This window comes from Nelumbo nucifera, chromosome 1, assembly GCF_055504915.1.
Source record: "Nelumbo nucifera cultivar China Antique chromosome 1, China Antique-T2T, whole genome shotgun sequence".
Lineage (NCBI taxonomy): Eukaryota > Viridiplantae > Streptophyta > Magnoliopsida > Proteales > Nelumbonaceae > Nelumbo > Nelumbo nucifera.
The window spans coordinates 151,041,369-151,069,345 of record NC_142649.1 but is presented as its reverse complement, the minus strand read 5'-3'; the positions used below and the strand labels follow the sequence as shown (position 1 = coordinate 151,069,345).

General features: G+C 37.3%; 2 protein-coding genes and 1 long non-coding RNA gene across 6 annotated transcripts; 2 read left to right on the top strand and 1 right to left on the bottom strand.

Moving 5' to 3' along the window:
* Positions 1–1,119: 1,119 nt before the first annotated feature.
* LOC104606622 (uncharacterized) lies at positions 1,120–3,164 on the top strand. The gene is made up of 3 exons (XM_010271922.3): positions 1,120–1,807; positions 2,128–2,209; positions 2,380–3,164. The coding sequence occupies exons 1-3, from the start codon at positions 1,796–1,798 to the stop codon at positions 2,937–2,939; spliced, it is 654 nt and encodes a 217-aa protein (XP_010270224.1). The 5' UTR covers positions 1,120–1,795; the 3' UTR covers positions 2,940–3,164.
* Positions 3,165–6,230: 3,066 nt separating this feature from the next.
* LOC148803991 (uncharacterized) lies at positions 6,231–9,363 on the bottom strand. Of its 4 annotated transcripts, XM_088894710.1 has the most exons (10): positions 9,138–9,363; positions 8,801–8,872; positions 8,634–8,705; positions 8,471–8,521; positions 7,991–8,059; positions 7,830–7,901; positions 7,661–7,736; positions 7,520–7,591; positions 7,362–7,433; positions 6,231–7,265 (listed from the first exon to the last, which is right to left on the bottom strand). In XM_088894710.1, exons 1-8 carry the CDS (start codon positions 9,269–9,271, stop codon positions 7,580–7,582), a joined length of 558 nt encoding a protein of 185 aa, XP_088750836.1. In that variant the 5' UTR covers positions 9,272–9,363; the 3' UTR covers positions 6,231–7,265; positions 7,362–7,433; positions 7,520–7,579. The 4 variants fall into 4 exon arrangements, with proteins under 4 accessions (XP_088750836.1, XP_088750835.1, XP_088750838.1 ...); XM_088894709.1 differs by having other exon boundaries at positions 7,520–7,736; XM_088894712.1 differs by having other exon boundaries at positions 7,520–7,736; positions 8,801–9,051; positions 9,138–9,276.
* Positions 9,364–15,045: 5,682 nt separating this feature from the next.
* Positions 15,046–16,248, top strand: LOC104606621 (uncharacterized). The gene is made up of 2 exons (XR_016070087.1): positions 15,046–15,710; positions 15,827–16,248. It is a non-coding gene; the product is annotated as an uncharacterized LOC104606621 (long non-coding RNA).
* Positions 16,249–27,977: the final 11,729 nt, after the last annotated feature.

Below are 27,977 nucleotides of genomic sequence, written 5' to 3'. Positions count from 1 at the left end.
AGTGGATGAAAAATTGACTGTTAAGTATTTCTATATTTTTAGATTTTGATGAAAATTTGGGTGACAAATGGTTGATAGTAAGCAAGTATGAATTAATTATACAAATAATATCAACACTTCAAAATACCCTCTAGAGGGTATTTTTGTTAACGACCATCATATTCTTTTAATTTTTTTGGTAAATAAGATAAATTACCTTTCTTCGATAAAAAAACCTATTCTTTAAAATTTTTAATCGAAACAAACAAATTACTTTTTTGAGTATTCTAATGAAACTTTGTCCACAACATGTATTCTAATGATGGACCTTAATTCTTTTTCTTTTTAGTTTCTACAATGGTTTTTCAGGATGTATAAATTGGCTAATAGTTTGGGGTCCGTTTGGTTTACATGAATAGAGGTCTAGAATTGAAATTACAATTACAACTGATTTGTTGGCAGAATTGGAATTTCATCTAAACCAATCAGAATTAATGATCCATTCAAATCTAATTCCCGATGGGTGGTTGGATGGATGCACATGCTTGTAGTGTGTATAAGGTTTTTGCTTTTAGGAGATTCTGTTATGGTCATTGGACCATTAATATTAGATGAACCAAATAAAATTACACAAAACTCCAATTTCATGTTTTATAATGCCTTTATTGATTATATCTATAATTTTTATCATTTTTACCTTGAGGCGTAAGCTTACGCTTCGCCTATCTAAGAATCAACTGCCTCACCTCTGCCCTTAGACTTTTAAAACATTGTTTGAAAAGTCCTTCAAAAATGTAAATTTGGACTCTTGTCCTATATTTATATTTAGATTTCTAGTAATTGCCCTTGATAATTCTAAGAAAAATTAGAATTCAGCTCGTAAACTTGCAACAGCTAGTGTAAATCATAAGTGAAGGGGGTACCTCTGTAGGCCCGCCAGATCTAGTCCAGTTTAGAGAAGTCCTCCTTCCGAAGGGTACAAGTACAATACGTATGGGAGATTGCCCCCCTGCAACTGCAAATGCTTCCACGTGGCAAAATGCTATTGATTAATTACAAAAAAATCTTATCACCTTAATAAAGATTTATTTATTGGTCAGTGGACTGAATCATAAATTTCTGTTATTTATTTTATTGACGTGATGAATTCATGAACCACTAAAAGGGTCATATACATTTCCAAAATCCGTTCGTCTGTCAACGTTACACGACTCCTCTCTGTCGCATCGTCAAAAGAAATTATTGGGGATGGTGAGATAGGACGATGAGCAGCACAGGGATTGTGAATGGTGGGATCGGGGGATTGAACGTCACCAACGTTGATCCACATAAAATTCTACGTCCAGAATACTCGTTTCAGCGCTGTTGGATGGGATTGGGAAACGGGAATGATCTTATAATTACTTTCCAAAACCCCGTTAACGTTCATCCTACGCTTGCGATTAGTAAGTGCAAGCAACCACAGAGATCCTCCATCTTGGATTTACTCTCACGGATGTTACCCTTCTTTCCCTTTATCTTTCGAGTTTCAACTCAGAGTCAGAGTGGGTGTTTTCTCTGTACTTAAAACTACACCAGCGACGTACATCTTCAGATCGCGAAAGTAGGATTTGCATTCTTCCTTTCCTTTGGCCCCCACTTTCTTTTCATATGTTTCTTATTATAATTATCACAAGAGATAGAGAAAACCACTTCACTGGAGACAATTGCTCCCTCTCTTCTTCCTCTCTGTCTCTGTATACGTGTAAGTGTTTTCCGATCAGCTCCTGGTGAATGAAATTCAGATCTTTTGATCATAACTTCAACAACAACGACAATGGTGCAAAAGGTATGAAATTGAAAACCCCTCATTTCTTTTTCTTCTCTTCTCATCTCATCTCACAAGGGGTAAAAGTAATCAGTAGTCCTCATTCTCTTTTCGGTGGTTGTGCTACAATTCCTTTTAATTTTGTTTCGCGTGTACAACTTTGAGTTCTCCCGGATCTAATAACGCAATTCAATTAACCCGAAAGGAAATGCTCGATCTCCAACACATGGGACTGCAAGAAAATTTAAGTTGATCAGGAAGGAAAAACAAGAAGCCATCAAATCATGGCCTCCATTCTTTTTATTTATTTGCTCAAATTAAAGCCTTTGGTTTAATTTCAGGTTTCAACAATTGTGCTGGAGGTTGACCTTGGATGCCCTCACTGCTATAAGAAAATCAAGAAAACACTCTGCAAATTCCCTGGTTAGCAATCTTTTTCTTGTTATCCCCTTGCATGCCTCTCTCTCTCTCTCTCTCTCTCTCTCTCTCTCGTTAGGGTTTAATTTGCCTTTATTTAATTGCATAACTAAGAAAATAAAAAAACACTAACATTGTTTGGGCGTCCCTTTCTTTCAATCTTTACCACACTAAAGAAATAAGAGACCAGGTATTCGATGAGAAGCAGAACAAGGTGACCATCATCGGTTACTTATGCTGCCCAGATAAATTCATCAGGAAGCTCTGCTGCAAGGCCGGAAAATGCATCAAAAGCTATGAGATCAAAGACGACGGCGACAAGCCTCCCAAAAAGGTCCTCCCACCGACACCCGCACCAGCTCCCAAACCACCCGAACCGGCTCCAAAACCACCCGAGCCGGCACCCCCCAAGCCACCAGAGCCGGCACCCCCCAAGCCACCAGAGCCGGCACCCCCCAAGCCACCGGAGCCGGCACCACCAAAGCCAGCAGAACCCGCACCAAAGCCACCGGAGCCGGCACCACCGGGCCCACCATTTGTGGTATGCTGTAGACCATGTTACGAGGGATACAGAGGAGGGCCATGCTACCATGGGTATGAGATGCCACCACCTCCACCTCCATGTTATGATGGTTGTGGTTGTGGTTGTGGTAGAGTGCCATACTACAGGGGTTATTATGTCAGTCGCTGTGATTACTTCAGTGAAGAAAATCATTCGTCATGTGTCATCATGTAATAATACTCCAGACAATTTCATGGGCTTTTTATATTATCGTCATTATTATAGTTGGGCCGGGTTTGATCATGTCATCTATAATAATCCAAGGTTGTAATGGATCTTTTATTCTATTGGGATATACATACATATATACTGTATATAGGGTTTGTTGTTTATATCATATGTCATATATGGAGTATGATTTCCAGGATCTATTATATATAATTGAAAAGTTTGTGATGATGAGCAGTTTCAGTAATCATTTTCAATCTTTTTTATTCATGCCTTTTAAAGGTGGTCTTTTTTTTTTCTCTTGAGTCCGGATCTACTCTTTACACAATGCGCTTTGTAATGCATCTTAGTCGCACATCAGGAATATCCCTCATACTTTATTTATTATTCATGCAGAGATTGTTTCCAATACATGTGAGATGTGACTGTGAGGCCGGTGAGCCGCATTTTGTGAGGAATAGATTGGTGGACTTTTTAGCTGCCACAGAGCCGAGGTAATATAGAATAGACTTAATCATCAATGGTCCCCATTGACGCACCAAGCTGGTGGAGATCCTGCCTTTTCGTTTTCCGATTTGAACCCGTGCCCTTCTATACCTTACGATCAATCCAACTTCAAAGTGTAATGGTCCAGCTGGTCGGTCGACTAAAAATTAAACTAATCTTTTCAATAAACAATCTCGCCTATGCCTATAGATGTAGGTATAGCTGTGAAAATTGATGTTTGATTACCATTCCACATGATGATGAATTGAGTTGGTTCAAACGCCTCTCTCAATCATCTCATCAAGCACTGGCCCCATTGCAATCGGTTTTTAGTCTACAATCCCCACCCCACTCCACCCCACCCCAAATTTGGATGCAGTTTTAGCTTTCCATTGACAGACACGCGTGAGTGTCAACAATTCCCTTTCAATACCGCAATGTTTCATCATCAACTTGATGCCTATGGTTTATCACCCTATCACTGGTTTGAATTAATGGCTGTAGGGAGGAGGGTCATGTTGAAGATAATGTGCTCACGTCCAACTCAGATCAGTTCAAGCTGCTCGCATAACTAATTGAATTAGTTTTGTTGTACAGCCTAACTAGGTATCTTTTATATCCACTAATCAATTAGAATAAAATTCTGAGTTCAGCTCTATTTAACTTATCTTCTTATTTATCATTTTAAATACAACAACCGAATCACTCAATATTAAGCATGATCGATTTTCTTCAAACTCCTCTTATCTTTCATGGTATCAGAGCCTCGTCAGTCTGAAACCATGTCTACTCAGTCCGGTGCAGTTGCATCAACCACTGCCCACCCATCTTCATCACCCTCTGCACTTGTGTTTTTGGAAACAGCAGTTTCCCAAACACCATCTTGGTAAAGATGGATGGTTATAACTATCTACTCTAGAAATTTCAAATACTTATAGCATTGGTGGAGCAGAACTAATGGGGTATGTAGATGGTTCTCTCACATGTCCTTCTCGGTACCTTTCCGATAACACTACACCCAATCCAGCTCATTCTTCATGGGTCAAAGAAGACCAAATCTTGCTGTACAAGTCGAGATGCTTGGTGGGTGTTGGAGAACTTATATGCATCCAAATCAAAGGCTCAGATTACCCAACTTCGAAACCAGCTTCTACTTGTCAAAAAGGATGGTGATTCCATACACGTTTACCTTCAGACAAATTATTGAAACAAGCCTTACCTTGCTGAATCATGCTTCTGTTCCGCGCGTTCATTGGGTTGAAGCTTTTGAGACTGCGGTGTATCTACCCAATCAACTGCCCACTCATGCTCTCCGTGGCAAGACTCCCTATGAAACACTTTTCGGTAAGATTGCATATTATAAATTTCTGAAAACCTTTGACTACTTATGTTTTCTATGTATTCGCCCTTACATGACTCACAAGCTGAACTATCGATCAAAACTATGTATTTTTATAGGCTACAACCCCCTTCATCATAATTATAGATGCTTGGATTTTGCAACTGGTCACTACTTCATCAGTGTGCAAGCCCAATTTAATGAAATTCCTTTCCTTTCAAAGACTCAAATTATTTATCAAATCCATCCACTTCAAATTCTGAGGGGCCCACAACACCCTTGGTGCCGCCGGTTTTACTGCCTTCATCGGTACATTATCTTCAACAATTTGATGGTGCATGGAGATATTTTATTTTATGTTGGAATGCACATATCGGTTAACTGGAGTGAAAGATATATAAGAACTTAAACTTTTGGATTATAAGTATTATACATTTATTGTATGTATACAAATATTAAATGGCCTTCGTTTGCTATGTTATACTTTATGTAAAAAGAAACAATTGAAAATCACAGTAAAAGCCTAAAGGGTGCTAATTAATGATGTGCAAAAACACCTCAACCATTAAAGCTAAAACCACTAAAACAAAGCGAAAGGGACAATTGAGACTTGTCACTGAGTGGTGCGTTCTTCATCTAACCATGTTTTAATTGTTTGGTTGGTTGCAGTCAAGGAATTGGCTCCTCCATCGAATTAACTTCCTATTTTTTTAGTCCAACTGTTGAGATAAAAGATTGACGACTCTAAAACCAAATGTTCACTTTTTTCTTTAGTTGCACACCACATGCACTCAGAAAATCTCGACACAACACACAAACCCAACTTATATTGGTTGGACCATCCGAGTTATATGGCCCAAACCAGGTTTTGTACATGCATTTTGAGTTGTACTTGTTTCTAGTCAACAAATTTGCAATTATAACGACCCATAGAACTCGTGGGTTCCACTCAACCACTTTGCAGTTTTAACCAATGTTTTAAAAATCAATTTTTGATATATAACATATATATTATAAATATTATTTTATGTTTAACTTATAATTATTTAATTCAATTTGTAATTTTTTATTTATAAAAAAATGTTAAAATTTATAATTTGATGCCCAAAAAAGGGTTTTTTTTTGGAAAAGTTAGCAAGGCAAATAGATGTTGGCCCTTCGGATGCATAGATCTCATAAAATTACAGAAAATAAAAAAAAATCGCCCCAATTAAATATTGGAGTGAAAAGTTATGGCCAAGTTTATAAATATTTTCTGACTAAACAATAGGTTTTAACAGAACTGGACACAAAATTAAGGCGGTGCAATGGTTTGAATGGTTCAACTGACTGAGTCAATAGCAGATTGAAAACACTAATCATCTCCTTGTACCAAGTTATCATTTTGTACTCTTTTTTTCCTCTGATGGATTTGTACTCCGTCTATTTGCCTTGCTGTATTTGAAACATTTCCCTTGGCGACGGGCGCTATCGAATTGCTCCAATTATAAAAAATTAAGAAGAAAAAGACATAGTTTAAAAACAAATAGGATTTCGCTTTTCACAAAGTAACAGAATTTCGCTCATTTAAGACTGGTCAGCCGGTGCAAAAAATTGGATTATATCTTGGGAGATCCCTTGGACTGATATCAGTCCCCAAACTAAAAATTAAGCTGACATGCTGTTGCTATGCTGATATGGCATTTAATTTCCATATCTTTCTACCCCCTTCAACTTTAACAAATCAATTCCTCTTACGGGTTGGTTCTGTTGATGGCCTTCTACATGCACAAGACCCATCTGGTTCTTGAGGATGGCGAGGTTCACAAGTGCTTTGAATTTGTAAGTCTTGAAGGTTCTTCCGAGCAGAGTGTCCAGTCTCTCAAAGACTGCCTCTTATTCGGCTTCCTCTCCGCAGATGATTTCTGAGACTCCGCATCTTCTCTTTCTTCCTTCATCGTAAGCAAAACGCTTGATGGTCCTTATAATCCGTGCCATTTCAGCGGATCCACGAGCTCCAGAGCCGCATCCTGTGCATCTGAGGACAAAGAAGTTGGATGGATGGCAAGCTCGATGCGACACTGGTTTTTCCAACAGAAGAAGTAGAGCAACTCATTGGAAGGGCTGGCAGAAGGCTTCCCGGTGAAATCAGGTTTTCCAGTGGAGTTGTCTCACCAGAACAAGGAGAACAAAAAGAACAAAGAGGGAGAGAAAGCGAGGCATAGAGAGTATCGAAGAAGGAAAGAGATGAGAGTTTGAGTGGAGGGAGACAGAATTATGGACACGTGTGTGTCATGCAACGAATTATTTTTTTTCACTGTGAGAATAGGAAAAGAACAATACAAGTTGTAGTTGTGGGATCTGAATCCGGGTCTCTAATCTAATGAGCCAATTATATATATATATATATATATATATATATTACATAACAAAGATAAAAATACAAATTTTATATGCACGAGTACAGCGCTGAACAAGAGCTGATGTTTTGTGGGATGGGTCCTTCAAGATTGTTATTTGCAAGATCTCTGGAACACGGCATGTACAAAGTCTCACTGGAATTAACCAATAATGAAAGACATAAAAAATACAAGGCATCGAAACAAGATGGAAGAGAAGCTTACAGTTCAAACAGTTGTTCCAATTTCCCAAGTTCTGCAGGAATTCCACCAACCAGCTCATTATCACTCAGCTGCCTGCACATAATGTGGATTATCAGCCCCTAAACAAGAGTATACTTTATCCACATGCAGAAAAATTATATAATGGAATGTACACTTACAAATAGCTAACTTTTGACATATTCCCCAGTTCTGGGGGAATTTTTCCAGTAAGCTTGTTTTCATGCAAGTACCTGTACGACATCACCCACCATGAAAACCAAGGAGATTTACATGTATTCTACTAAGGTCATTGAGCTCACAATTTCCCTGTGTGTGTAAGACAGATTGCCAAGTATTGGTGGAATTGGACCAACCAGTTCATTCTCACTTAAATCCCTGAAGAACAAAATGAAAAAGAGAAAGATAGAAACACCTTCACTATCAGAACTTTCTGACAAAAACAAATCATCAAAAGAACATGCCACTTACAGAATTGCAAGAGCCTGCATTAGACCAATAACTTCAGGAATCTTCCCTGTAAGCCTGTTACCTTGAAGTGACCTAACATGGGAAAAGACCAGCTTTAAAACACTGACGACAGGACCACAAACACAAGTATTAACACCAAAAAGAATTGGAGTAAGGCATACAAGGTGGCCACTTGCAAGAAACCAATATTATAAGGAATTTCCCCAGTAATCTGGTCGTACGAGATATCCCTGAAATTTAAGGAACATACAGAATTGAGTGCAATGCGACATGTAAAGGCAACAAGGTACAAGATGGACATGCTTTAAGAAACATACAGGATTGTTCCTGTAAGGTTATTCCCCCTCACATCACTTTAATCAGAAAATATATATTTAAGTTTAAACATTTAGAACTATAATGAATAATAAGAATATTATTTGGTGGTACAGACTACAGAGCATACTCACAAATACAAAAGGCCAGTCAATTGGCACATATCAGGGGACAATGTTCTGGTCAATGAGTTGCCTTGCAACCCCTTACAAAAAAGAATTATGACGTTGGAGAATTAATCGACCAAGGAAAAAGTGAAAGATAAAATATCATCAAATCACAAAAAAGAAATATGGGTCAGAGATTTGGAGGAAACAAATGCTCACAGATAGTGCAGAACTTCATTCTCATAGATTAAACTGGTTCTGAGCAAGATCCTTGAGAAAATAGGTTACAATTTTATAAGATAATAGCGTGTTAGGTCATCAGACCTAAAGAGGGTGCCAATTTAAAAGTAGACACAATACACTGAAGATAAGGTTAACTCACAGAGTTTTGAGATTTGGAATCTGAGACAAAGTTGAAGGTATTGGGCCCGTCAACTGATTATTCTTCAAAATCCTGCATTGACAGATTAATGATGATGCATATTCTCGCAAAAAGGACTCTATTTCATTTAGAACTGCATATCCTCGGGAGCAAGCAGTATAACTTACAAATCTTCAAGCTGTTTGAGTTTGGAGATTGAGAAGGGTATATCACCGTAAAGAGAATTACCGGACAAGTCCCTGATCATAAGAGAAGAACCCACATGGTCGTCAATCTTCTCAAATTACATTCCCATTGAATTAAAACTTGGAAGAGATGGTCAATCTGATTTGAGGCGAGAAATGACAGAGTTTTAAGAGAAACATAGTTGCCAATCTTATCTGGGATTTGCCTGGTTAATCTATTTCCTTTCAAGTCTCTGCCCATAAAGAAATAAGAGAAGCTAATATACATGTAAATAAAAGTGAGTGAGGTTAGAAAGATAAGAGAGGGAAAAAAGTGTACAAGGTCTTAAAATCTTCAGGCCTCCAATGGAGGGTGAAATCTCCCCACCCAGATTCAAATTCGATAGATTCCTGTGCAAGGACCACCGCCACTGGTCCTTGCATACTTTTTGGGTAAAGCCAGTATTTCTGCATAGGAAAAGAGGCAAAGAAGAAAAAGGAGGGAGTTGATGGAGCAGAAGAGAGAGAGGAGAAGAAAGTGGAAAGACCGAGGAAGAGAAAAAATGAAAATTGCAGGAGAAGATGGTGGGAGAGAGAAATAGAAACATAAATGAAAAGTAGACACGTGTGATACATGCAAAATAGCGGGAGAGAGAAGTGGTCAGAGGAAAGAGATAATTGTCTCTCATGCACTATGAAAAAGTTTTAATTTATAGAAATGAACAGTAATAAATATTAAGATTTCACCATATATAAATTGGCAGGTGTAAAGTTCTCATAAAATCCATTCTAACTACAGTAAAATTCTATTTTGCAAAAGGAGAGCCCACCCCTTTCGATTTATATATATATATATATATGTATATAAGATTACAGGAGATTGGAGTGAGATTGGAGTGAGGAGCGCTATTTGAAAAGTGGCCAACCCGACTATTCCTATCTGAGTAGTGATGACTGATGAATAGGCCAACCCGACCGGCAGATCCAAGTTTGACAATTATATAAAACTGGGATCAATTTTGGAATTTCCCATTTTAAAACACAGTTATACATACACCCTTGCCTTAATTGCTAATGTTAGACAGAAAATGATTTATTGATTTTGGCTTTAGGCCTTAGAGGTAGGCTTATAGGATGGCATGCATGTTGAGATGATCAGGATCACCATTGAGCTATATTGCTTTCACCTGGTTATGCTTTTATAATTAGAAGACACGCCACTGTAAGCCACTTAGTTGTTAATCGCCCACATCTGTAAGTTAGAACCAGTGGCAGTGGCAGTCGCAAAAAGGTTTCTCAATCTCGATCCAATTAAATTACTCTTTGCCTCTGTCTCTGCCTCTGGTATTTTGGGCTTTTTCTCAGTTTGCTTCTAAAATTTTAAAACGTGTAATTTAATATCTAAATTTTCAAAATGTGTTTATTTAGTATTTACCATTAATTAGCCGTTAAATGATATGTGAAAATATGATTTTTAAAACTGATCTGGCGATTAAACCGGTCAGGGGTCTGATTATCGGGTTGAATAGTCTGATTGTTTGAACAGAACACTCGATTCATTCTGACAAAAATTCAAAAAAATAAAAAATGGTCAAAATCGTTTAAACGGTTAACCACCCGGTTCAGCGGTTCGCTGACCAAAATCAATGGTTTTGGGGGGAAATATGGTTTATGGGAAAACGGAACCGGTCAGGTGACCGGTTCCCGGTTTTTCTGATCCGGTTTTGAAAACCATATGTGAAAAGACATAAATATCTTTTAGGTATCATCTAATTTTCTTTATCAATCATCCAAATGCCCATTTCTTGAAAAGTCTGAACCATCTCTCTTCCCTCTTCTTTCTTTGATCTCTGTTTCTCAACTCCTCCCACTCTCATGCTTAGGTTTAATGGCTGTGAGCATTACCATTCCTCTGCAAAACTTGATACCCGAAACTTATACCTCTGTTTCATCTTTTTGAGGAAGGAGATGATGAATAGTGTTTTATTTTGAAGGGTAATTTTGATATTTTCAAAAATTTCAAATTACATGTGTTGTCACGTAATACACAAGTTGACACACTTTAAAAGTTTAGGTAGTGAATTGACATGTTTTAAAATTCAGAAACCAAAGTGAGATTAAACCCAAAATACATGGTACTAAATTACTAATCTACAATTTCTTTTAAAAATAAGAATCAAGCAAATATATACGCTCATCATATATGGCCCAGGCTTTAACTTTTGATCGAATTGCTTGCTTTGTTGATTGCTAGACACAAATTGGGAATACTTGGTTATTATATGAATTGAAGCTTTTAGAAAAAAAAAAAAAAAAGCTTAACAAAATTTAGGGCCCATTTGGTAGGGCTTAACTCTGTTTTCATGCTTAAAAAAAAAGAAGAAAAAAACATGCAAATGCAATGACCAAATTTGCCTCTACAAATTTCTTTAACTATCAGACATTGCTTGTAGACTTGTCCCATGGACCCCACCTCCCAAAACCAAAAGCCACAGCTTGAAAGCCCTGCCAGTTGGGCAATGGAGGGATTTTATATTGCTACTTACATGGTTTCTTTTTCTTAATTTTATGACTATGAAGAGGATTAAAAAATAAAAGAAAAGAAAATTTAACAGGGACTAGCTCTCACCAGCACTCAATCTCTATATTATCCTACATTACCCAGCACGGGGCGGCCTGCCGTGCTGGCCCGTGGGCTGCCACGGGCCATGCCATCTTCCCTGGTGGAAATTCTGAGAGTCGGTTAGGCCTGGCCCACAGCCCAGGTTCAAGTGGGATCGTGCTGTGTCGTGCCAGCACGCGGGCTTGGGCTGGGCCGGGCTGCAGGCCATGCCGTGGGCTTGGACCATGTCGGGTTAGGCCACAGGGCGGGCCTTGGGCCTAGGTTGAACTGGGCTGCACTATTTTTTTATTTTGAAAATTTTCATTTCTTTTCTAAGTAAAATTGTAAAACAAAAATATTTAACTTTCCTATGAACTTTGGGAATTAGGAACTATTTAAAAAATTAAGAAATGAGAAATCTAAGTTATTTAATACATAAATGAAAAAAATACTTAATCAAATTGAAATAAGAATGGTGGAATAACAAATTGGAAGAAAAATAGGAATTTTATTTCATTTAAATTTGAATGGTACAAATTAGTGAATTACAAATACAATGATTGGATCATTGCATACTTGGATGAATGAAATATAAAAATGTAATAAATTAATAAAATATAAAAAATACAATATAGTTACAAATTGAAAATACAAAATTACATTGTTAAAAAATTAAAAAATATATATATCAAATAAATTAAATAAAATTTAAAAAATTTACAATAATTTGAAAAAATGAAAATTTCTACAAGTAGTCAAATTCATGAATCATCATTCATGACTTTCATCATCTGCTTCGGGTGAAATGTCCGGTGTTGTATCATGCCCTCCCTTGTCTTGTAATCTATCTTCTGCATCTAGTCAATCCTTGAAGCAGATGCACATCTCTATGCTCTCATCGTTCATGCAGCTTCTTTTGTCATCCAGCACCTTGGTACCTACACTAAAACAAGACTCCGATGGAACTGTAAACACTGGAGGTGTTAGTAGATTACGTGCCATGATGACAAGAACCGGATAATTTTTTGAGTGTTCACTTCCCTAGGTTAAAATATCAAAATTATTTGATACTTCACCTAAATTAAAAAAAAAAAAATTGCTTGCAAATAAAAATTAAGTTCAGTAAATGAACTTGTTGTAGAACTAGCAGATTTCTGCCTTCTAGTTATTAAATAAAAAAGATTTTCTCTTCTACTATTGGACTCAAAGTGAGAAGGAGAAGAAGAAGAAGATGAACAAGTTGTAGGAATAACTTCAGATTCATACAAACTGTATATTTCAAATAATAAATTATTAATTTCTTCTTTTTTATTTCCTATATCAATATTCATATTTTCATAATATGTTTCAAGTAAAATATCTAAGCCATCTTTCCTAATCCTAGGGTCTAATATTGTAGCTAAACAATAGAGGAGAGAAATGTTCTCCCAATATTTTTTAAATTTATTTTCCATAATTTCAATAATACATTGAAATTGTGGATTATTTCTATATTTGGCAAAACAATCACTAATTACCATTAATTGATACGGTAAATTACAACTAGTTGGATAATAAATTCCAGATAATTCATTTATTGCATCATAAAAATGTTTTAAAAAATCTCTTATACAGATTGTCATTTCTCAGTCTTCCTCAAATATCATATCAGATATACAACTTTCTAACATAGCATAGGTAGAATTCCACCTATTCTTTACATCTAATATAAAATGTTTATATTTTAAACCATAATTTTGGCATAAATATTTAAATTATTATTTTCTTGCTCCCGAACTTTTTATATATATAATACAATTTCTAATTTTTGAAATATGATTTGAAATAATATTCAAGGCATCTTGAATACATAAATTTAAGATGTGACATGCACATCTAATATGAAATAATTAACCATTTAAACATGGTTTTAATTGAGATTTTAAAATATTTATTGCAAAATCATTATTGCTAGCATTATCAAAACTAATAGAAAATACTTGCAGCAATAGTTGGACCACTATGTGGCCATTCAAGCCTAGTAAAACTTAAAATTCTTTTATTCAAAAGCCATTTTTCATCAATGAAATGGCCGGTAACACAAGTATAATTAATAATAAATTTGGATGTCCAAACATCCGAAGTAATTGCAACTTTAGAATTAAGATTTGCTAACAAAGAAATTAAATTTTGTTTATATGAATAAAAAATTTTCAAAGCATCAGTTCTTATTGTATTTCTAGAAACATTTTTATATTGTGGGTTTATAGAACTACACAACCATTTTTCTAGCTTTGGATCTTCAGTTAACATAAATGGTTATTCTGCATTTACAATATACTTAGCAAGTTCTTGTCTCATTTTTTCTTGTGAATATCTAAAAATACCAAAACTAGTCCCCCTCCCAATATGTGTTTGGGTTGTTTCTCTCCCTTCATTTTCCTCTCGCTCATGTGTGAGCAGATGTCTGCTCAAATGACCCGTACCACCCTTACTACAATAACTAAAGTCTTTCCTACATTTTTGGCAAATGGCTCTTTCCCCCTTTCCTTCAATATCCTCTACTTTGAAAACTTTCCAAACCGGGCTACTCAACTTAGAAGCCCTCCTTTTTCCCCTAGTATCACTACTACCGGGGGTGAAAGTTCCACTTCCATCAGCATCAGTGTTAATACTAATACTATCGTAATGCGATTGAATGTCATCCATGGTGAACATGTTGGGGAATCGGTTTTGAGAAGGGTCGACCATTTTTTTTAATTCTAAAAAGATAAAAATTAATCTACTTCGACTTACCCGGATTGTCGGTTCAAAATCCCAATTTGATTTCAATGGTTGAAGCCTTTCAACGTCCAAGCCTCCTGAATTGAGATACTTGAGCTGGTTGAGCAAGCCTTCTTCTTGTTGAAAGTCGAAACGTCGATAAAGTTGAGACTTGAGAATTGGAGAATGCAAAATCAAACAATCAGTTAATCAAAATTTCTCAGATTGTAGATAATTGATAATGTATGAGTATGAAAGAGAGAGAATTAAGAGAATTGTTGAATTTGTGTAATGAGAATGGTGGAGGATAGTGATATTTATAAGAATTGAACATAATTCAGTTGCCCAAAATACCCAAAAAAACTACCTGTTATTTAGTTGTTGGGAGGGGTATTTTGGTCATTGTGAATTTACTTATAACTTTACCCAAAATGCCCCATAAACTAGTTGTTATATAGTTGTTGGGGGCATTTATGTTATTTTTTCAATCCCCCATAAACAAAATACAGAAATATCCCCCTAATATGGCTGTTTATAGTTGTTGGGGGGTTATTTCTGTACCCCCCCCCCGAAAGCTGAAACTAGTCGTTGGGCCCCTTTGGGAGGGGGGGGGGGGTCCAACGGTTATATTCCTGGGCAGGCCGAGCACGGTCCGTTACGGGCCCGACGAGCCATGCTTCATGCCGTGCCACGGGCTAGGCTATGCCAACATGTGGGCTATGGGCGACACGGCACGTGTTATCCTGTGCCAGCCCATGGGCCTCGAACCCCCAACCCAACATGGCACGGACCTCTGTGCCAAGCCACATGATTCCACCAAACCCAACTATTAATTAGATGGCCAAACAAAGTTTCAACATAAACATTAGGGTAAATTACAAAGACCCCCCTGTACTATGGGGTTTGTGACAAAGACCCCTACGCTTTGTTTTGCGACAAAGACCCCCGTGTTATGACCGTGAGATAAAGACCCCTCTTCCATTAATCCGCTGTTGCAATATTTTTTAATCCCAATACTACCTTTAAAAACGCTGTTCATCTTCCGTCGTCTCCTCTGTTCTGGTGGTCTCCCGACTCACCCTGCCGATCATATTAAAGAGCCAGATTGCATTGAGTCGGATCACCAACAGCAATAGGCCTCGAAGAAGATCGAGGCTCCAACGGCAGCAATTCCAGGTATAGTCGCTAGGCTAATGGGTCTTGAGTCATTACCGGAGTTGACTTGGGTTCCTCCAGGGAAGACCGCAGATTTGATTGGCCGAAATAGGTCAGTAAACTATGCAGGATACTGGCCAGAATTCGACCTATCACGGGGGCACCATTGACGGGTAATGATTTCTTTGTCGTTTCGCGAACCCCCGATGTTCTTACAGCTAGAGAATGAAGATTTCTTTTTTCTCAGCTTTCAGAAAATTTCTGAAAAAGCAAAATTTGCTAAGAAGAAGAAGAAGAGTGAATCCGCAACTACGCCTAGGAAAATAGAAACCCAATGTGACTCGGAAAATACCGGCCCGGTTTCTATTCTTGATCTCAGTGATGCTTTAGTCGATTCTGGAACTCCTTTATCAGGTTTGCCTCCTCAATTCAGTTTCCTTACAGAATTCGAAGTTCGTTTCTTATGTGAGGTTTTCAAATTCAATCATTTCCAATTGTCACATTCTCCCTTTGTTAAAATGTTTTATAAGACAAGAAGAATGAAAGCCAAGAGGTTCAAATTCAAGAAGAAGCCTCTCGACAGAGCTTGCAAAGTCCGACTGTGTATCTCCACCTGTGGCTTGTATTACGAGCTCAGATGATTGGGGATCAGGTTCATTTGAAGAGAAAACTAAGGAAACAAGGAAGAATGATGATCAGGGGTACTCGGAGTGGTGGGGAGTGATTAGCAATTTAGCTGAAAAAGAAATGAGGTCCTCCATTTGGGTTTCTAGGGAGATGTCAAAGTTGGAAGAAGTAGAAGAGATCGGGATTGAATTTAGCATACAAATTTTCGATCAACTTCTGTACGAGATTATATTCGAATTTTCTAGGCTTCTTTGAAGAATTCTGCCCTAAAATGATTTCAATAGACTGAACAATTGTGTATAAATTCTGCAAAGTCTCTTCTGCATATGTATTTTTCTTGCTCCACCGTTAAAAGAATGTGAGCTTAAATTCCCTGAGAATCCATGGCGCCCTGTAATAGTAGGGAAAAAAAATCCAGGTTGCAGACCTGGAGTATAAGCGTAAAGAGATTTGAAGAAATTTCTAATTACAACGAACGGATGTAGAATGTCACGTCTTTTTCTGGGCCACAGGAGAAAATGCGAAACATGGTAAAAATAAGGCTAATTTTCTATGCTAACCATGACTGAAAATTCTCCTCTATACTTGGGAAGAGACACTAAAGTATCGTGCTAGCAAGAGCTCAAAAAAACCGATCAAATTCCGCCTGCTTAGTGAAAAAATCTCGAGAATCTCAGCTCAACACTCACTGAATCCAGCTCAAAAATGTTAAAGAAACCGCCAAAGTCAATCGGCCGTAAACTTTACAGTTTTCACTCACTACTGGTAACCGCTGTTCGTAGGATAATCACTGAAAATTAGTAATTGCTTATCGGCAGAGCGGCCAAGAGGAACGGAAAACAGTATTTTTTAACGGTAGAACGGAAATTAAAAAATATTACAAAGACGAATTTCAATAGAAAGTTAAGAGAAGGGTCTTTGTGTCACGGTCACAGTATAAGGGGTCTTTATCGCAAAAGTAACAAAATACAGGGAGGACTTTATCACAGACCCCATAATACAGGGGTCCTTTATAGTTTACCCCAAACATTAATATAGATTCACGCGTGGCCAGATAAAACCCCTTTAACGTGACGATTCCAGACTTTTCCTTTTCTCTCTTTAAAGTGATCCGTTGATATATATATATATATATATATATATATATATATATATATATATATATATATTATATATATTGATAAAGAGTCGAGAGAGTCCGAATCTATTACCCACAAGCACAACACCAGCCTATATATCATGTAGATGTGCGGCTGTAATGTATTGTGGGCAGGTGCTGGTAACATCTTCTTGGGTACCATATCCGAGATGGATGGATAGAGTTTTGATAATCGCCTCAATTAGTGCACATGCATTTTACTACAACTGAGTGTTACAATAATTAAATCAACCAATAACTCGAAAACTACGACTAGAGATTCCAGACATTTTGAATTAGAAAGTAGAAAGCATGGGCATTAATTAGCTGATTAGGATAGGTTACCAATAGGGTGTGTAAATGCACCGATACCTAATCCATTATCACAATGTTGACAGCTTAGCCATATATATCCACAGGTTTAAACCGATGTGCCACCTCATTGCAAAGAATACCTTACATAAATAAATAAATTGATAAATATTAAAAATCAAAATATAGGAATCAGTCTCATCTTCATCAACCTGATAATTAGGTGAATAGGAGGAATCAGCTGAAAATTCTGTGTCAGACGTACGTTTAAATTGGAAATTATGGACCTTTGCCCAAGGCAAAGTTACCAATAGCTGAGCTGACTAACTAACACAATGTAAAGACGAGCTTAACCATATTATATGTATACTCACAAATTTTTATGAGGTAAATAAATAAATAATCATAACAGATGAATCGGTTTTATCTTTGACCTAACAATAACATATTTAAATCAACTGGTTGGGTCATTAGTTTTATCTTTGTCACATATGCTTTTCAATTGAAAATTATTGACCTTTGGGTGATTAAAGTAAAGTTAGTTATATAGGCTGCACATTGAACCTCTAACACAAGGTAGCACAGGGATTAAACTATATATACCCAAATGTGAACTCGGACTAGGATTGCAACTTGAGTCGAGTTAGCCTGAGCCCAATCCAAAAAATTCTGGTTGGGTTACATTGTTTGAAGTTTGGGTTAGTATTAAGATTATATTAAAAAGTGTGAACCTGACTTAATTTGTAGTTAGGTTAAGGTTGAGGTTTTGGCCAATTTAACCTTGAGATTCATATTTGCATGTATAAATATTATATAAACATTTGTTTATACATGTTAATATGGGTGTAATTGACCACTCTCTCAGAAGACGACACAGGGCATGCCTTAAGGGCATTCTTATCATCTCGGGCTTCATTAATTGCGAACGTTACGGTCTTGGTCAAGCTCTCCCCAACGTATTTATGACAAGGTAACGCTCGGCTGTGAATATCTTTTTTTTTTGAGAAAAAATTAATCAAATTTCATTGAAAGTACATGAGCAGATGTACCAGATGAGAAAACAGTAGAAAAGCAAAATTACAAGGGGGGGGGGGGGCAATTTAGCTAAACCATCTGCAATATGATTTATCTCCCTTGGGATCCACTTAAGATTAACATTCAAATGTTCCAAAGTGTCTCTTGCAACAGATGATGACTCAATCTCCTAAGCCCCCCTCCTTCTCTTTCAGCCATTCGATGGTATTGGCTGAATTTCCTACTATGGATAATTTATGAATGCCCAGGTTTTTTATTATTCTGATACCAGTGAGGGCTGCCATTACTTTAGCCTTTGTTGAGTCTGTAATACCTAGTGGACCACTAAACACCCAACAAATAAGACCCTGTTCATCCCTCAAGATTCCACCTATCCCAACTTTGCTCGGATTGCCTACAGAACTCCCATCAAAGTTTTAAGTCATCCTAGCTTCAAGTTGAGGAAGCTGAAGACTTTTGGTTGGATGAGGGTGATTTGGGAGAAGTAATATCGAATGGATATTTCTGTTAAGGTCATTAAGGGATAGGTCTTCAAACATCTCAGTGTTAATGGCCCAAGAGTTACAAACAGATAAAAATATCTACAATTAGATCCTCTAGAGGTTTAGATCTGTTTTCAAAATACGCCTGTTTCTTTCCTCCCAAATTCCCCACATGACTGCATGAACCACGGTTTGCCAATACACTTTGCCTCTTCTGCTCAAACCTGATCCATACCACTGGTTGAGGAACTCCTAAGTGTGAGGTCCAGATTTGGGTATCAGAGGCCTAAGGGGAGAGATAGACTTCTTTTAGGGTAAGGAAGAGGTTTAAAAGGTCTAAGATCTCAATTTCCTTTAAAGGTCTTCTCAGGTTTAGAGTCAAATTGGCGTCAGCAGGTAAGGCTAGAATGCAGGAGGAGACAATTGAGTCCTGATTTGAGGAGAGATTAAAGATTCTAGGGAAGGCTTCAACTAGGGTAGAATCCCCCGACTAGAGATATTTCTAGAATTTTATTTTATTTCCATTTCCCACTTTGAGTCTAATGAAAGAATGAAGGATGAGTGAGAGGAAATTATACCTTTCCCACCTATTTGCATTTGTTCTAAACTTGCTAGAGATAACAGTTGCCCAAAGAGTATCGGATTCAGTGGGGAATCTCCATAGCCGTTTACTCAATAGAGAGATATTCTTCTCTTTTAAATGTCCAACTCCCAATCCTCCCTCCTCCTTCAGCTTACACACTTGGTCCCAACTTACCAACTTATTACTTTTCAGCCACTGCACTCTAGATCTCCACCTCCAGTAGATTTCCTCTTTCCGGATTAAGACTTCCCAAGATTTCCTCAGATCTTCTCTTCTTCTTCTACCTAAATTATCTAATGTGCCTTTTTGCTCCTTAGTATCCAATTCATCTAATTCCGAAAGTAACTTCCTTTTGTCTTCTTCTCCAACCTTGAACTGTTCTTTTCCCCAGGATTTCAATTTTCTCTTCATGAATTTAAGTTTCTGTGCCAATCTAAAACCAACCCAACGTTCGACTTCGCACTCCTCTCACCATCCAACTACCAGCTCCTTGAAGTCCTTATAACATATCCACCATTTTTCAAGTCTGAAAGGGGGGTTTCCTTTTAGGATTGGATCTGTAGTCAATTTAATGGGCCAGTGGTCTGAAATACAGCGATGACAAAGATCTTGAGAAAGGTTGGGCCAGTGGTCTGCAACTAATAGTGTTTTCCTGCACATTAGACTAGGTAAAAAGACCATTCTTGAGAGGAATGTCACATAACTTGTGTCTGGAAATAAAGATGGAGAAGTTGGGACTATATACCCAACTAATAGTGTTTCTCATGTAAGGAGTCTAACTCCTCCCAGAATCTTTCTCTCTTTGACGAATTGTTGGGACTATATACCCTGTTAGAATCCAATTTAGCCCGTCTTTTGTATTGGTGAACAAGATTGAGGCCAAGAATTCTCCCCTGTCAATTTCCAGTCTAGATAATTCATCTTTCTTCCAAGATATAATAATTCCACCTGATGCTCCTATTGCAGGAACGCCTACCCATTTCCTTCCCCTTATGCCCCATATAGCTTTTATAAGTTTCATGTCTACTACCTCTTTCTTCTACTCCTAAAGGATGACAATGTCTGGATTTTCTCTTTTAAGAGTTTCCTTCACTAGAGCCCTTTTGATTTGGCCTCCCAATCCCCTAACTTTCCAACTTAGGACTTTCATCATTGTTTTTTTAAGGAAGTCCCCTTATTCAATCTATTAACTCTTGCAGTCTGGTCCCTTAGGCTCCATTGCAGTCTTTTCAGTTCTCTTTTGGAGCTCTTTTTTTCTCTCTTTTGTTGTGCTCCTTTACCTTTGAGGTTAAAATTCTCCTCTAAACCCTATTTATCTCTGACTTCCCCTCTTCTTCCAATCCCCAAAGACCTAAAGAGATTCACTGATGTTGTATCCTCTGAAACCTTCCTTCCCGAGCTATTTGATTCAGATGTTTGACAATCTGCTTCTTGCTGAGAGTGGAACAAATCTCCATCTGAACCTAAAAGACAAGGGACTGATATAAAATGAGAAGAGCCTTCAGATAAAACAAAACTTAGGGTTTGTTGGAACTTGTGGTAGAGGGGGCAAAGGAAGTCCTTGAATAATTTTGGTTGGAATGGCACGAATTGGAAAGGCATGGTGGTGATCCTCTTCCTTGTCTATGATTAAGACTATCCGCATCTGAGGCTTTTCCATAATCCAGGTTAACTAATTGAACTTGTTTGAGAATCTCCACACCTCCCCATATCTCCTTCCCTTCAAATAATTTCTGAGCCCTTTGAAAGGCTTTCTCTTGAGGATCATCTTCACTATCTGATTCGTATGTACTGTCTTCAACAATCGAATCAGCTTCTTCATAGCCGGAGGATTCATCAAGGTTGGTTGAAGGTGTTGGAGCTCTGTGCACGGTTCCTTTAACCTTACCAAAGCAGGGTGGGGTTTCTAGCACTGGTTGTCCAGAGAAAGAGGGGTCTTTGGTGGGCTTAACTGAGGGGAATTCAGAATCACTAAAGGGCTGTGGGCCTCCAGAAAGGATCCCAGTAACTCAAAGTTGTTGCTTATCGGGTCGGGTTTTGGGGTCGGGTGGGTCGAATTCTTGGGGAGAGTCTTCAGATGGTTCTTTTTAAGGAGAAGGGAGGACTTTCCACCTCCTGTCTTCTTTTTGAAGAAGCTCTGTTCCTCTTTAACCTTGATAAGGAAACTTCCCACCTGAGAGATTGCTTTGCTACCTGCCACCTACTTGTTGTCTCTGTTACTTTTCCTATCTACGCCAGCATGCTTCTGGGCAACGTTGGGGAAGGTGCCACGAGGTAGAGAGCCGTTGGAATGATTCCACACGATCTGAATAGGGGGAAACTCATTCGTCTTCTCCATCTCCACCAGGAGAGGAACAAACCTGGGGATAGCATGGACCCCCCTTCTTCTCACTTTGATTCTAGTGAATTTCATATTGAGAAAGTTCAGTGAGTGACGATCCACATCTTCCAATCCACCGCACAGTTATCCTATTAAAGAGAAGGTCTCCATTGTCCAGAGATGGAATGGGAGACCTCATAATCTTACCCAGCCATTGAAGCTCAGGGCATTTGGAACTGCGTTTACCGCCGGCCACCACCTTTCTAGATTTACCCATTCCCCATATACTGGAACTAGTTCCTGTTTCGCCCATGCCCAAAGCAGCTCTTCAGAGGGGGCGAAACCCACGGCTTTGTCTTCTTTGAACGGAGAAAGTTCCAGTAGGACGTTGGAGTGCAAACTTGCAGACAGACCAAGTTCAACGTCTTTCCAACTCAAGGGATGAGGCTTGGAAACTACAAATGCAAATTTCCAGTTTCCGAAGGGTCTGTCGTGATGAACGATGAAAATGAAGGCAAAACCTCTTGCCCTGATGATTATACTTCTAGTGTCTAGGAGAGGAAAGAGGTTCTGTGAAAGGTCTTTGGTCCCGAAGGAGGGTCTACTAAAGCAGAACAGATTTAACAACTGAACAAAATTCCTCCAGCCTCTGACTGATGGTTCTACAGGGATGCAAATGCTTCTAGATCTTTCTAAATTTACCCAGTTACTCAGGTGAACGAACCTACCCCATTTATTTTCTTTTGACTGTTATAAAAGAACTCTTCCTTTTTGATATTCGCTTCCTATCCGCTAAAGTTCATCGTTGCTTTCCTACTAGCTCTTGGATAAAAGTTCTGATCCAAAGAAGATCCTCCTGCTACAATATGAGTCGGTACTAGGCTCCCCTACCTCTTTCAGTCATAGCAAACTCTTCCTCTATGATCTAATTCGGAAATCTTTGAGCCGATTTCTAGAAGTCTTCTTTCCATTTTTAGTTGTTCCTTTGTTAACTCATTGAGATTTGTCACCGAATGCCAGTGTTCACAGTCTCCGATAAGGTATTAGCGCACAGCCTCATCGCCGGTAAGTTTAAGAGAATTCTCTTAGTGCGACCATGCATTTGGTAATTTAGAATCATAAATGTAGTTGGATCATTATGTGCCCAAAATCTCAATACATCATGGTGTCAGAGATGATCGAATTCCAGCAATGGAGTACCCTTGCTCAGATACAAGAGCAAATGAAGCATTCCCATGTTTATGTGGTTCTGAAGAAAGAAAAGTTTCTATAAGATCCACAACAGTTGCAGGGAGTTCTTTATAGGTCTCCCGAAGACAACTCCCATAAGGATGTTGGGGTTTGAACATAGTTCTATACTCACGATACAACCCCGACATGCAAAACCGTTACATCATGCCTAATGCACAAACTCCTAGGTGACCCTGACTATATAAGGGAACTCATGGCCACAGGTATGGCTCTTACAGGCATATTCACTTCAATTGCTCTAGCTTACTAAGACCTTAGCCTTCCCAAAACCTTCAGTTGACTTGACCATCATAATCCTCGCCCCTAGGACTACATTCTAGGGATTCTGATGCCTTTTGACTCCTTATAGGTGGGACCCTCAGCCTAATCACATCGGAAGTGAGGAAGCTCCCCTCATTACCAAATTTGGCAACAAAATATGTAATTACTTTTGTGTGCATATAGGAGAAAAACATTTGAAGTAGTGAAATCGGCCTTACCCAAAAACTTTGGGTTAGGTTAGTTTAGGGTTGGAGATTTCATAGCTCAGGTTAGGTTAGGATCAACCTCAACCCAACCTAACCCAGTCCATTTGCACCCCTATGAGGGATGCCTTATGACCAACTTGACCATGAATAAATTGGTACTATGCGGTAAATAATAAAAAAAATTACAAACAAATAAATCAATTTTCCATCCGCTACTTAACAATAACATATCTATTAAACCACCCAACTGGGCTACTTAAGTTTATCTTCATCACAAATGATGTGAACATTGGAGGTTATAACAATTAGGTGGGTTAGAATTAATTAGTCCAGAGCTCTGAAGCTACCAATTGAAATGTCAAACTTCTTAGATGGAAATTATGAACCTTTGCTTGATGATCGAGGCAAAATTACCAACATGATGCACAATGGTTCCATTGGCACAATAGAGAGAGTTTAACTATATATCTACAAGTTTGAACGAGTGCCTCCTCATTACAAGGGATGCCTTATGACCAACTTAACTATGAGATCAGTACTCTATAAAGTAAATTATAAAGAAAGAATCATAACATTTTGGGGTAGTGACACTTACATCCTTGAACTCTCATTTGTGATAGAGAGCTACCATGTACTTTTTGTGTCCCACACTTTGCTCCAACCATTAGCATTCTGTCAATTTTAAACTTTTATGAGATTATTTTGCCCTCTTCTTTATTGTTGGTTTGCTAATTAATGATCTAGCTCTTTCAACTCTCATGTCTTTCTTTTAAGCAAATGAAAAGAAAAAAGAACAGAAGAAGAAAGATAGAAAAAAGTTGAAATTTTGAGGTTTGGAGATGCAATAGAGGAGAGGACAAAATGATTTCATAAATGCTCCAAACCTGTAATGCTAAATGCTAACAATAGGATAAAAGTGTTGGTATCTGAAACGACAGGGTAGTTCTATGTCTCAAATAAAATTTTAGGGACCTAAGTGTGACTACCACTGAAGTATAGGGAAGTTCTTTGTATTTTATTCTCTTTGTTGGTTAAAACAATGCATTATATATGTAATTGAGTGAAAGACCATTTGATAATAATTTATTTGTGTTTCATTGAATAAGTTATTAAAAGAAGTTGGGTTCATTTTCACATTCTTAAGGCTATGTTTGGTTGCAATGCAAATTTATTTGCATTGATACATAACAATGGTAGTGTAAATGATTTTGATACAAATTATGATTTATTTTTATTTCAAAATTTATGTTTAATCACAGTACAAATGAGATAAAATAAGACCTAAAGCAGGATAAAGCAAAACCCAAAACATAATTAAACCAGAATTCACATTCTTTTCATTTGCTCTCCCATGAATTTGTACTAGTGCAAATAAAATTGCCCTACAACCAAACACAACCTTAGGGATAATATCTAAAACTCACCATGGCTCCTTTAGCATTTCTCCTAGGGGGGTGTTCATTTTTTGGATTTTGAGAGGGGGGAATGTTGGTCAATGAGAAACCCATGTTCATTTTTCAGATTTATGTGGGGATCAGTGAAAGTTTATTTTCTTGAGTATCACTTACCCGGATAAATTAACTTTCTCATCTAGGAGAAAGTTGCCAATACTTGGATGTAACAAAAATGCCCCTTTTAATAATGGAATATTTTATGGATAAGATGGTCATTCCCTTGTTTACATGGGAAATAAAAGAACATGGGTAAATGCACTTACCCAGTTAAGTCTTTCCTGGGAAATACTAACCCAGGTAAGTGACTTACCGAAAAGCGAACAGGGCATTAAAGTGACCATGGATTTTTTGCATTTCTTTTAAACTTATCATGACTTTTCAAAACCTCTAGTAATCCTGTTGTTAGTGAGTTTTATTGTCTAAAACTCACCATCCATTAGATTTTTGTTAGTTCACCATCAATGATTATTAACAGAAGTTGTCCGCATAAGCATTATAATATTTTACATAACCAAACTACCCCTAAAAGGATAATAAAGCTTATTAGATATTTTTATGACAAAATTACCCCTAATCCAAGCTTGTATACATCTTAGGCCCACAACAGTTAGGAGTAGTTTTGTCACAAAAATATTTAATAAGCTTGACTAATCATTCAAGGGTAATTTATTAATGATCAATAACAATGATCTAATGAAAATCTTAATGAAAGGTGAATGTTGGATAATAAAACTCACTAAAGAGGCTCTTTGGATGTTTTAAAAAATTATAGTGAAATTAATAAAAATGTGAATAATTCATAGTGAGTATCAGACAATATCCCTATTCTTAAATATCACGCATATGGTGTAAGACTAGTATGAACTCTATTGGGCGTATGCTATACAACAATGTGAAAAAGAGAATGCAAAGTTGTATATATATGTATGGTTGGCAATTGTTTTTAGTGCGGAAAGTAGTTTAGGATTAGGACCACCTTCCATTTGAGTTTCACATGCCTAAATCAGATTGGGGCTGGGTTGATCCACCCCTATGATAGTTTTGGCTGGTGTGATGTAATTCAAACATATATACCAAACATTAATTAAAAGACCAAAGTTTCTACAATACCAAGAAAACTTATGGGGTCGAAGCGGTTTCAACTTGGCCATTTGTAAACTAACCAAAATCGAATTGACATGATCATAGATATATATTGATATTTTATATTTCAAATTTATATTTTTTAATGTAGGAAAATGAGAAAATTCCCATATTTCTTAGTTAAAATATTTTATACCGTATATTTTATTTTTTTAATAATAACATTACAGTTCTTTAATTTAAATTATTTTTTTATTTAAATCTTGTGAACCAATTGACCAAACCAAAAACCAACGCAAACTAATAGAACCCGAATCGGCCATTTTCACCATTGGTTAATAGTTTTGGTGACCAACTCCCCAACTTGACCAGGTTGGTTCGATTGGCCAAATAGCTTAGAACCAAATTAAATTGACCTGTGAACACCCCTAAATACAAGTACAAAAATTAAGTGAAACATTATGATACACACAAAGCAAAGAAAATGCCATTTTTATAAAACCATTTATTGAGATCAATCTGAATTATGTACTCCAAAAGATGTATAGTAGCCTAATGGGCAAAGAAGAGAGTTAGGATTGGCTCCCCACAGAGTGTGTTCCACATAACATCTTAATGTGGAGTTTGAATTTCCTCCTCATAGAGCGCTCCTTACACCGACATCACAAGATATACCAGGTGCACATTGGGAACACCTCCCATACTTTATGTTATTATTCATGGGAGATGTTTCCAATACATGGTGGGATGTGGCTATGAGGCTAGTGTGAGGAGTAGATCCCAATTCCTCAATGTGCATTGAGAATATCTCTTGTGGACATAAAGTTTAGATTGGTGCTCCACATACACATCTCAACATGCATTGGGAACATCTCCCTATAAGTCTATGACAAGCATGAGAAATGTAGGGGTGAGCACTATTTGGTTAAAACCGAAAAATCGAATTGAAAATTTTCGTTTCAGTTTTTTTGGTTTGTTTTTTTCAGTTTTTGGTTAAATTGGTTTTTAGAACTAGAAATTTGATTAACTGAATTAACCAAACTTTCTAAGATTATATATAATATATTACATATTATATATTAATATATAATAAAATGAAATTCAATTTCATAATATATATTATAATATATAATATATTAAATATTATAAATATATAATAAAGTATATATTATTAAAATTCGGTTTTAACCGGAATAACTGAAAACTGAACCAAAAATTTTGGTTTCAATTTTGGTTTTTATTTTTTAGTTTACTTTTTAAAATTTTAGTTTATTCGGTTTGGTTTTTAATCGAATAAACCAAATGCTCACCCCTATGATAAATATTCTCAATACACGGTTGGGATGTACTATGAGGCATGCTCTGTAGGGGTGCTAGTGCAAATTCTCTCTTGTACTTGTAATATGTTCCCATGTGCACATGGGACATGTTTGCCCATATTACATCCCTTTGATTTATTGATGTGACTCCACCTTGAATTGATTGTGACAACAATGTATCAAAGGTTTCCAAGATTGTTCATCACACCAACTTCAACAACACATCCAAACCATGCATTGCGAACATCTCTCCATGAATGACAACACAATTATGGAAGGTTGGTGTGAGGTGGAGTTCACTTTGGCTGTTTGGAAAAAATAGCCTAGGCTGTGTTGGGAGCCTCTACACATGACACCTTAGCTAATTCGGGTCCTCAGTTGTCTTTTCAACTAAAAAAGTATTGAGTGTATACTATTTTACCCACACTCATTATGAGATATCATTCACAGCAAACTCCCAAAACAGCCCAGACTATTTTTTTTATAAATAGCCAAAAGTTTTTCTTGTGAGGTGGGGTTCGTGAGGAACAAGTCTAGACCGACATTGGAGGTGGTCATTTCCATTGTTTTAAAAGGCTTAAGCCTTGAGGCAAGACGCACATAATTTGCC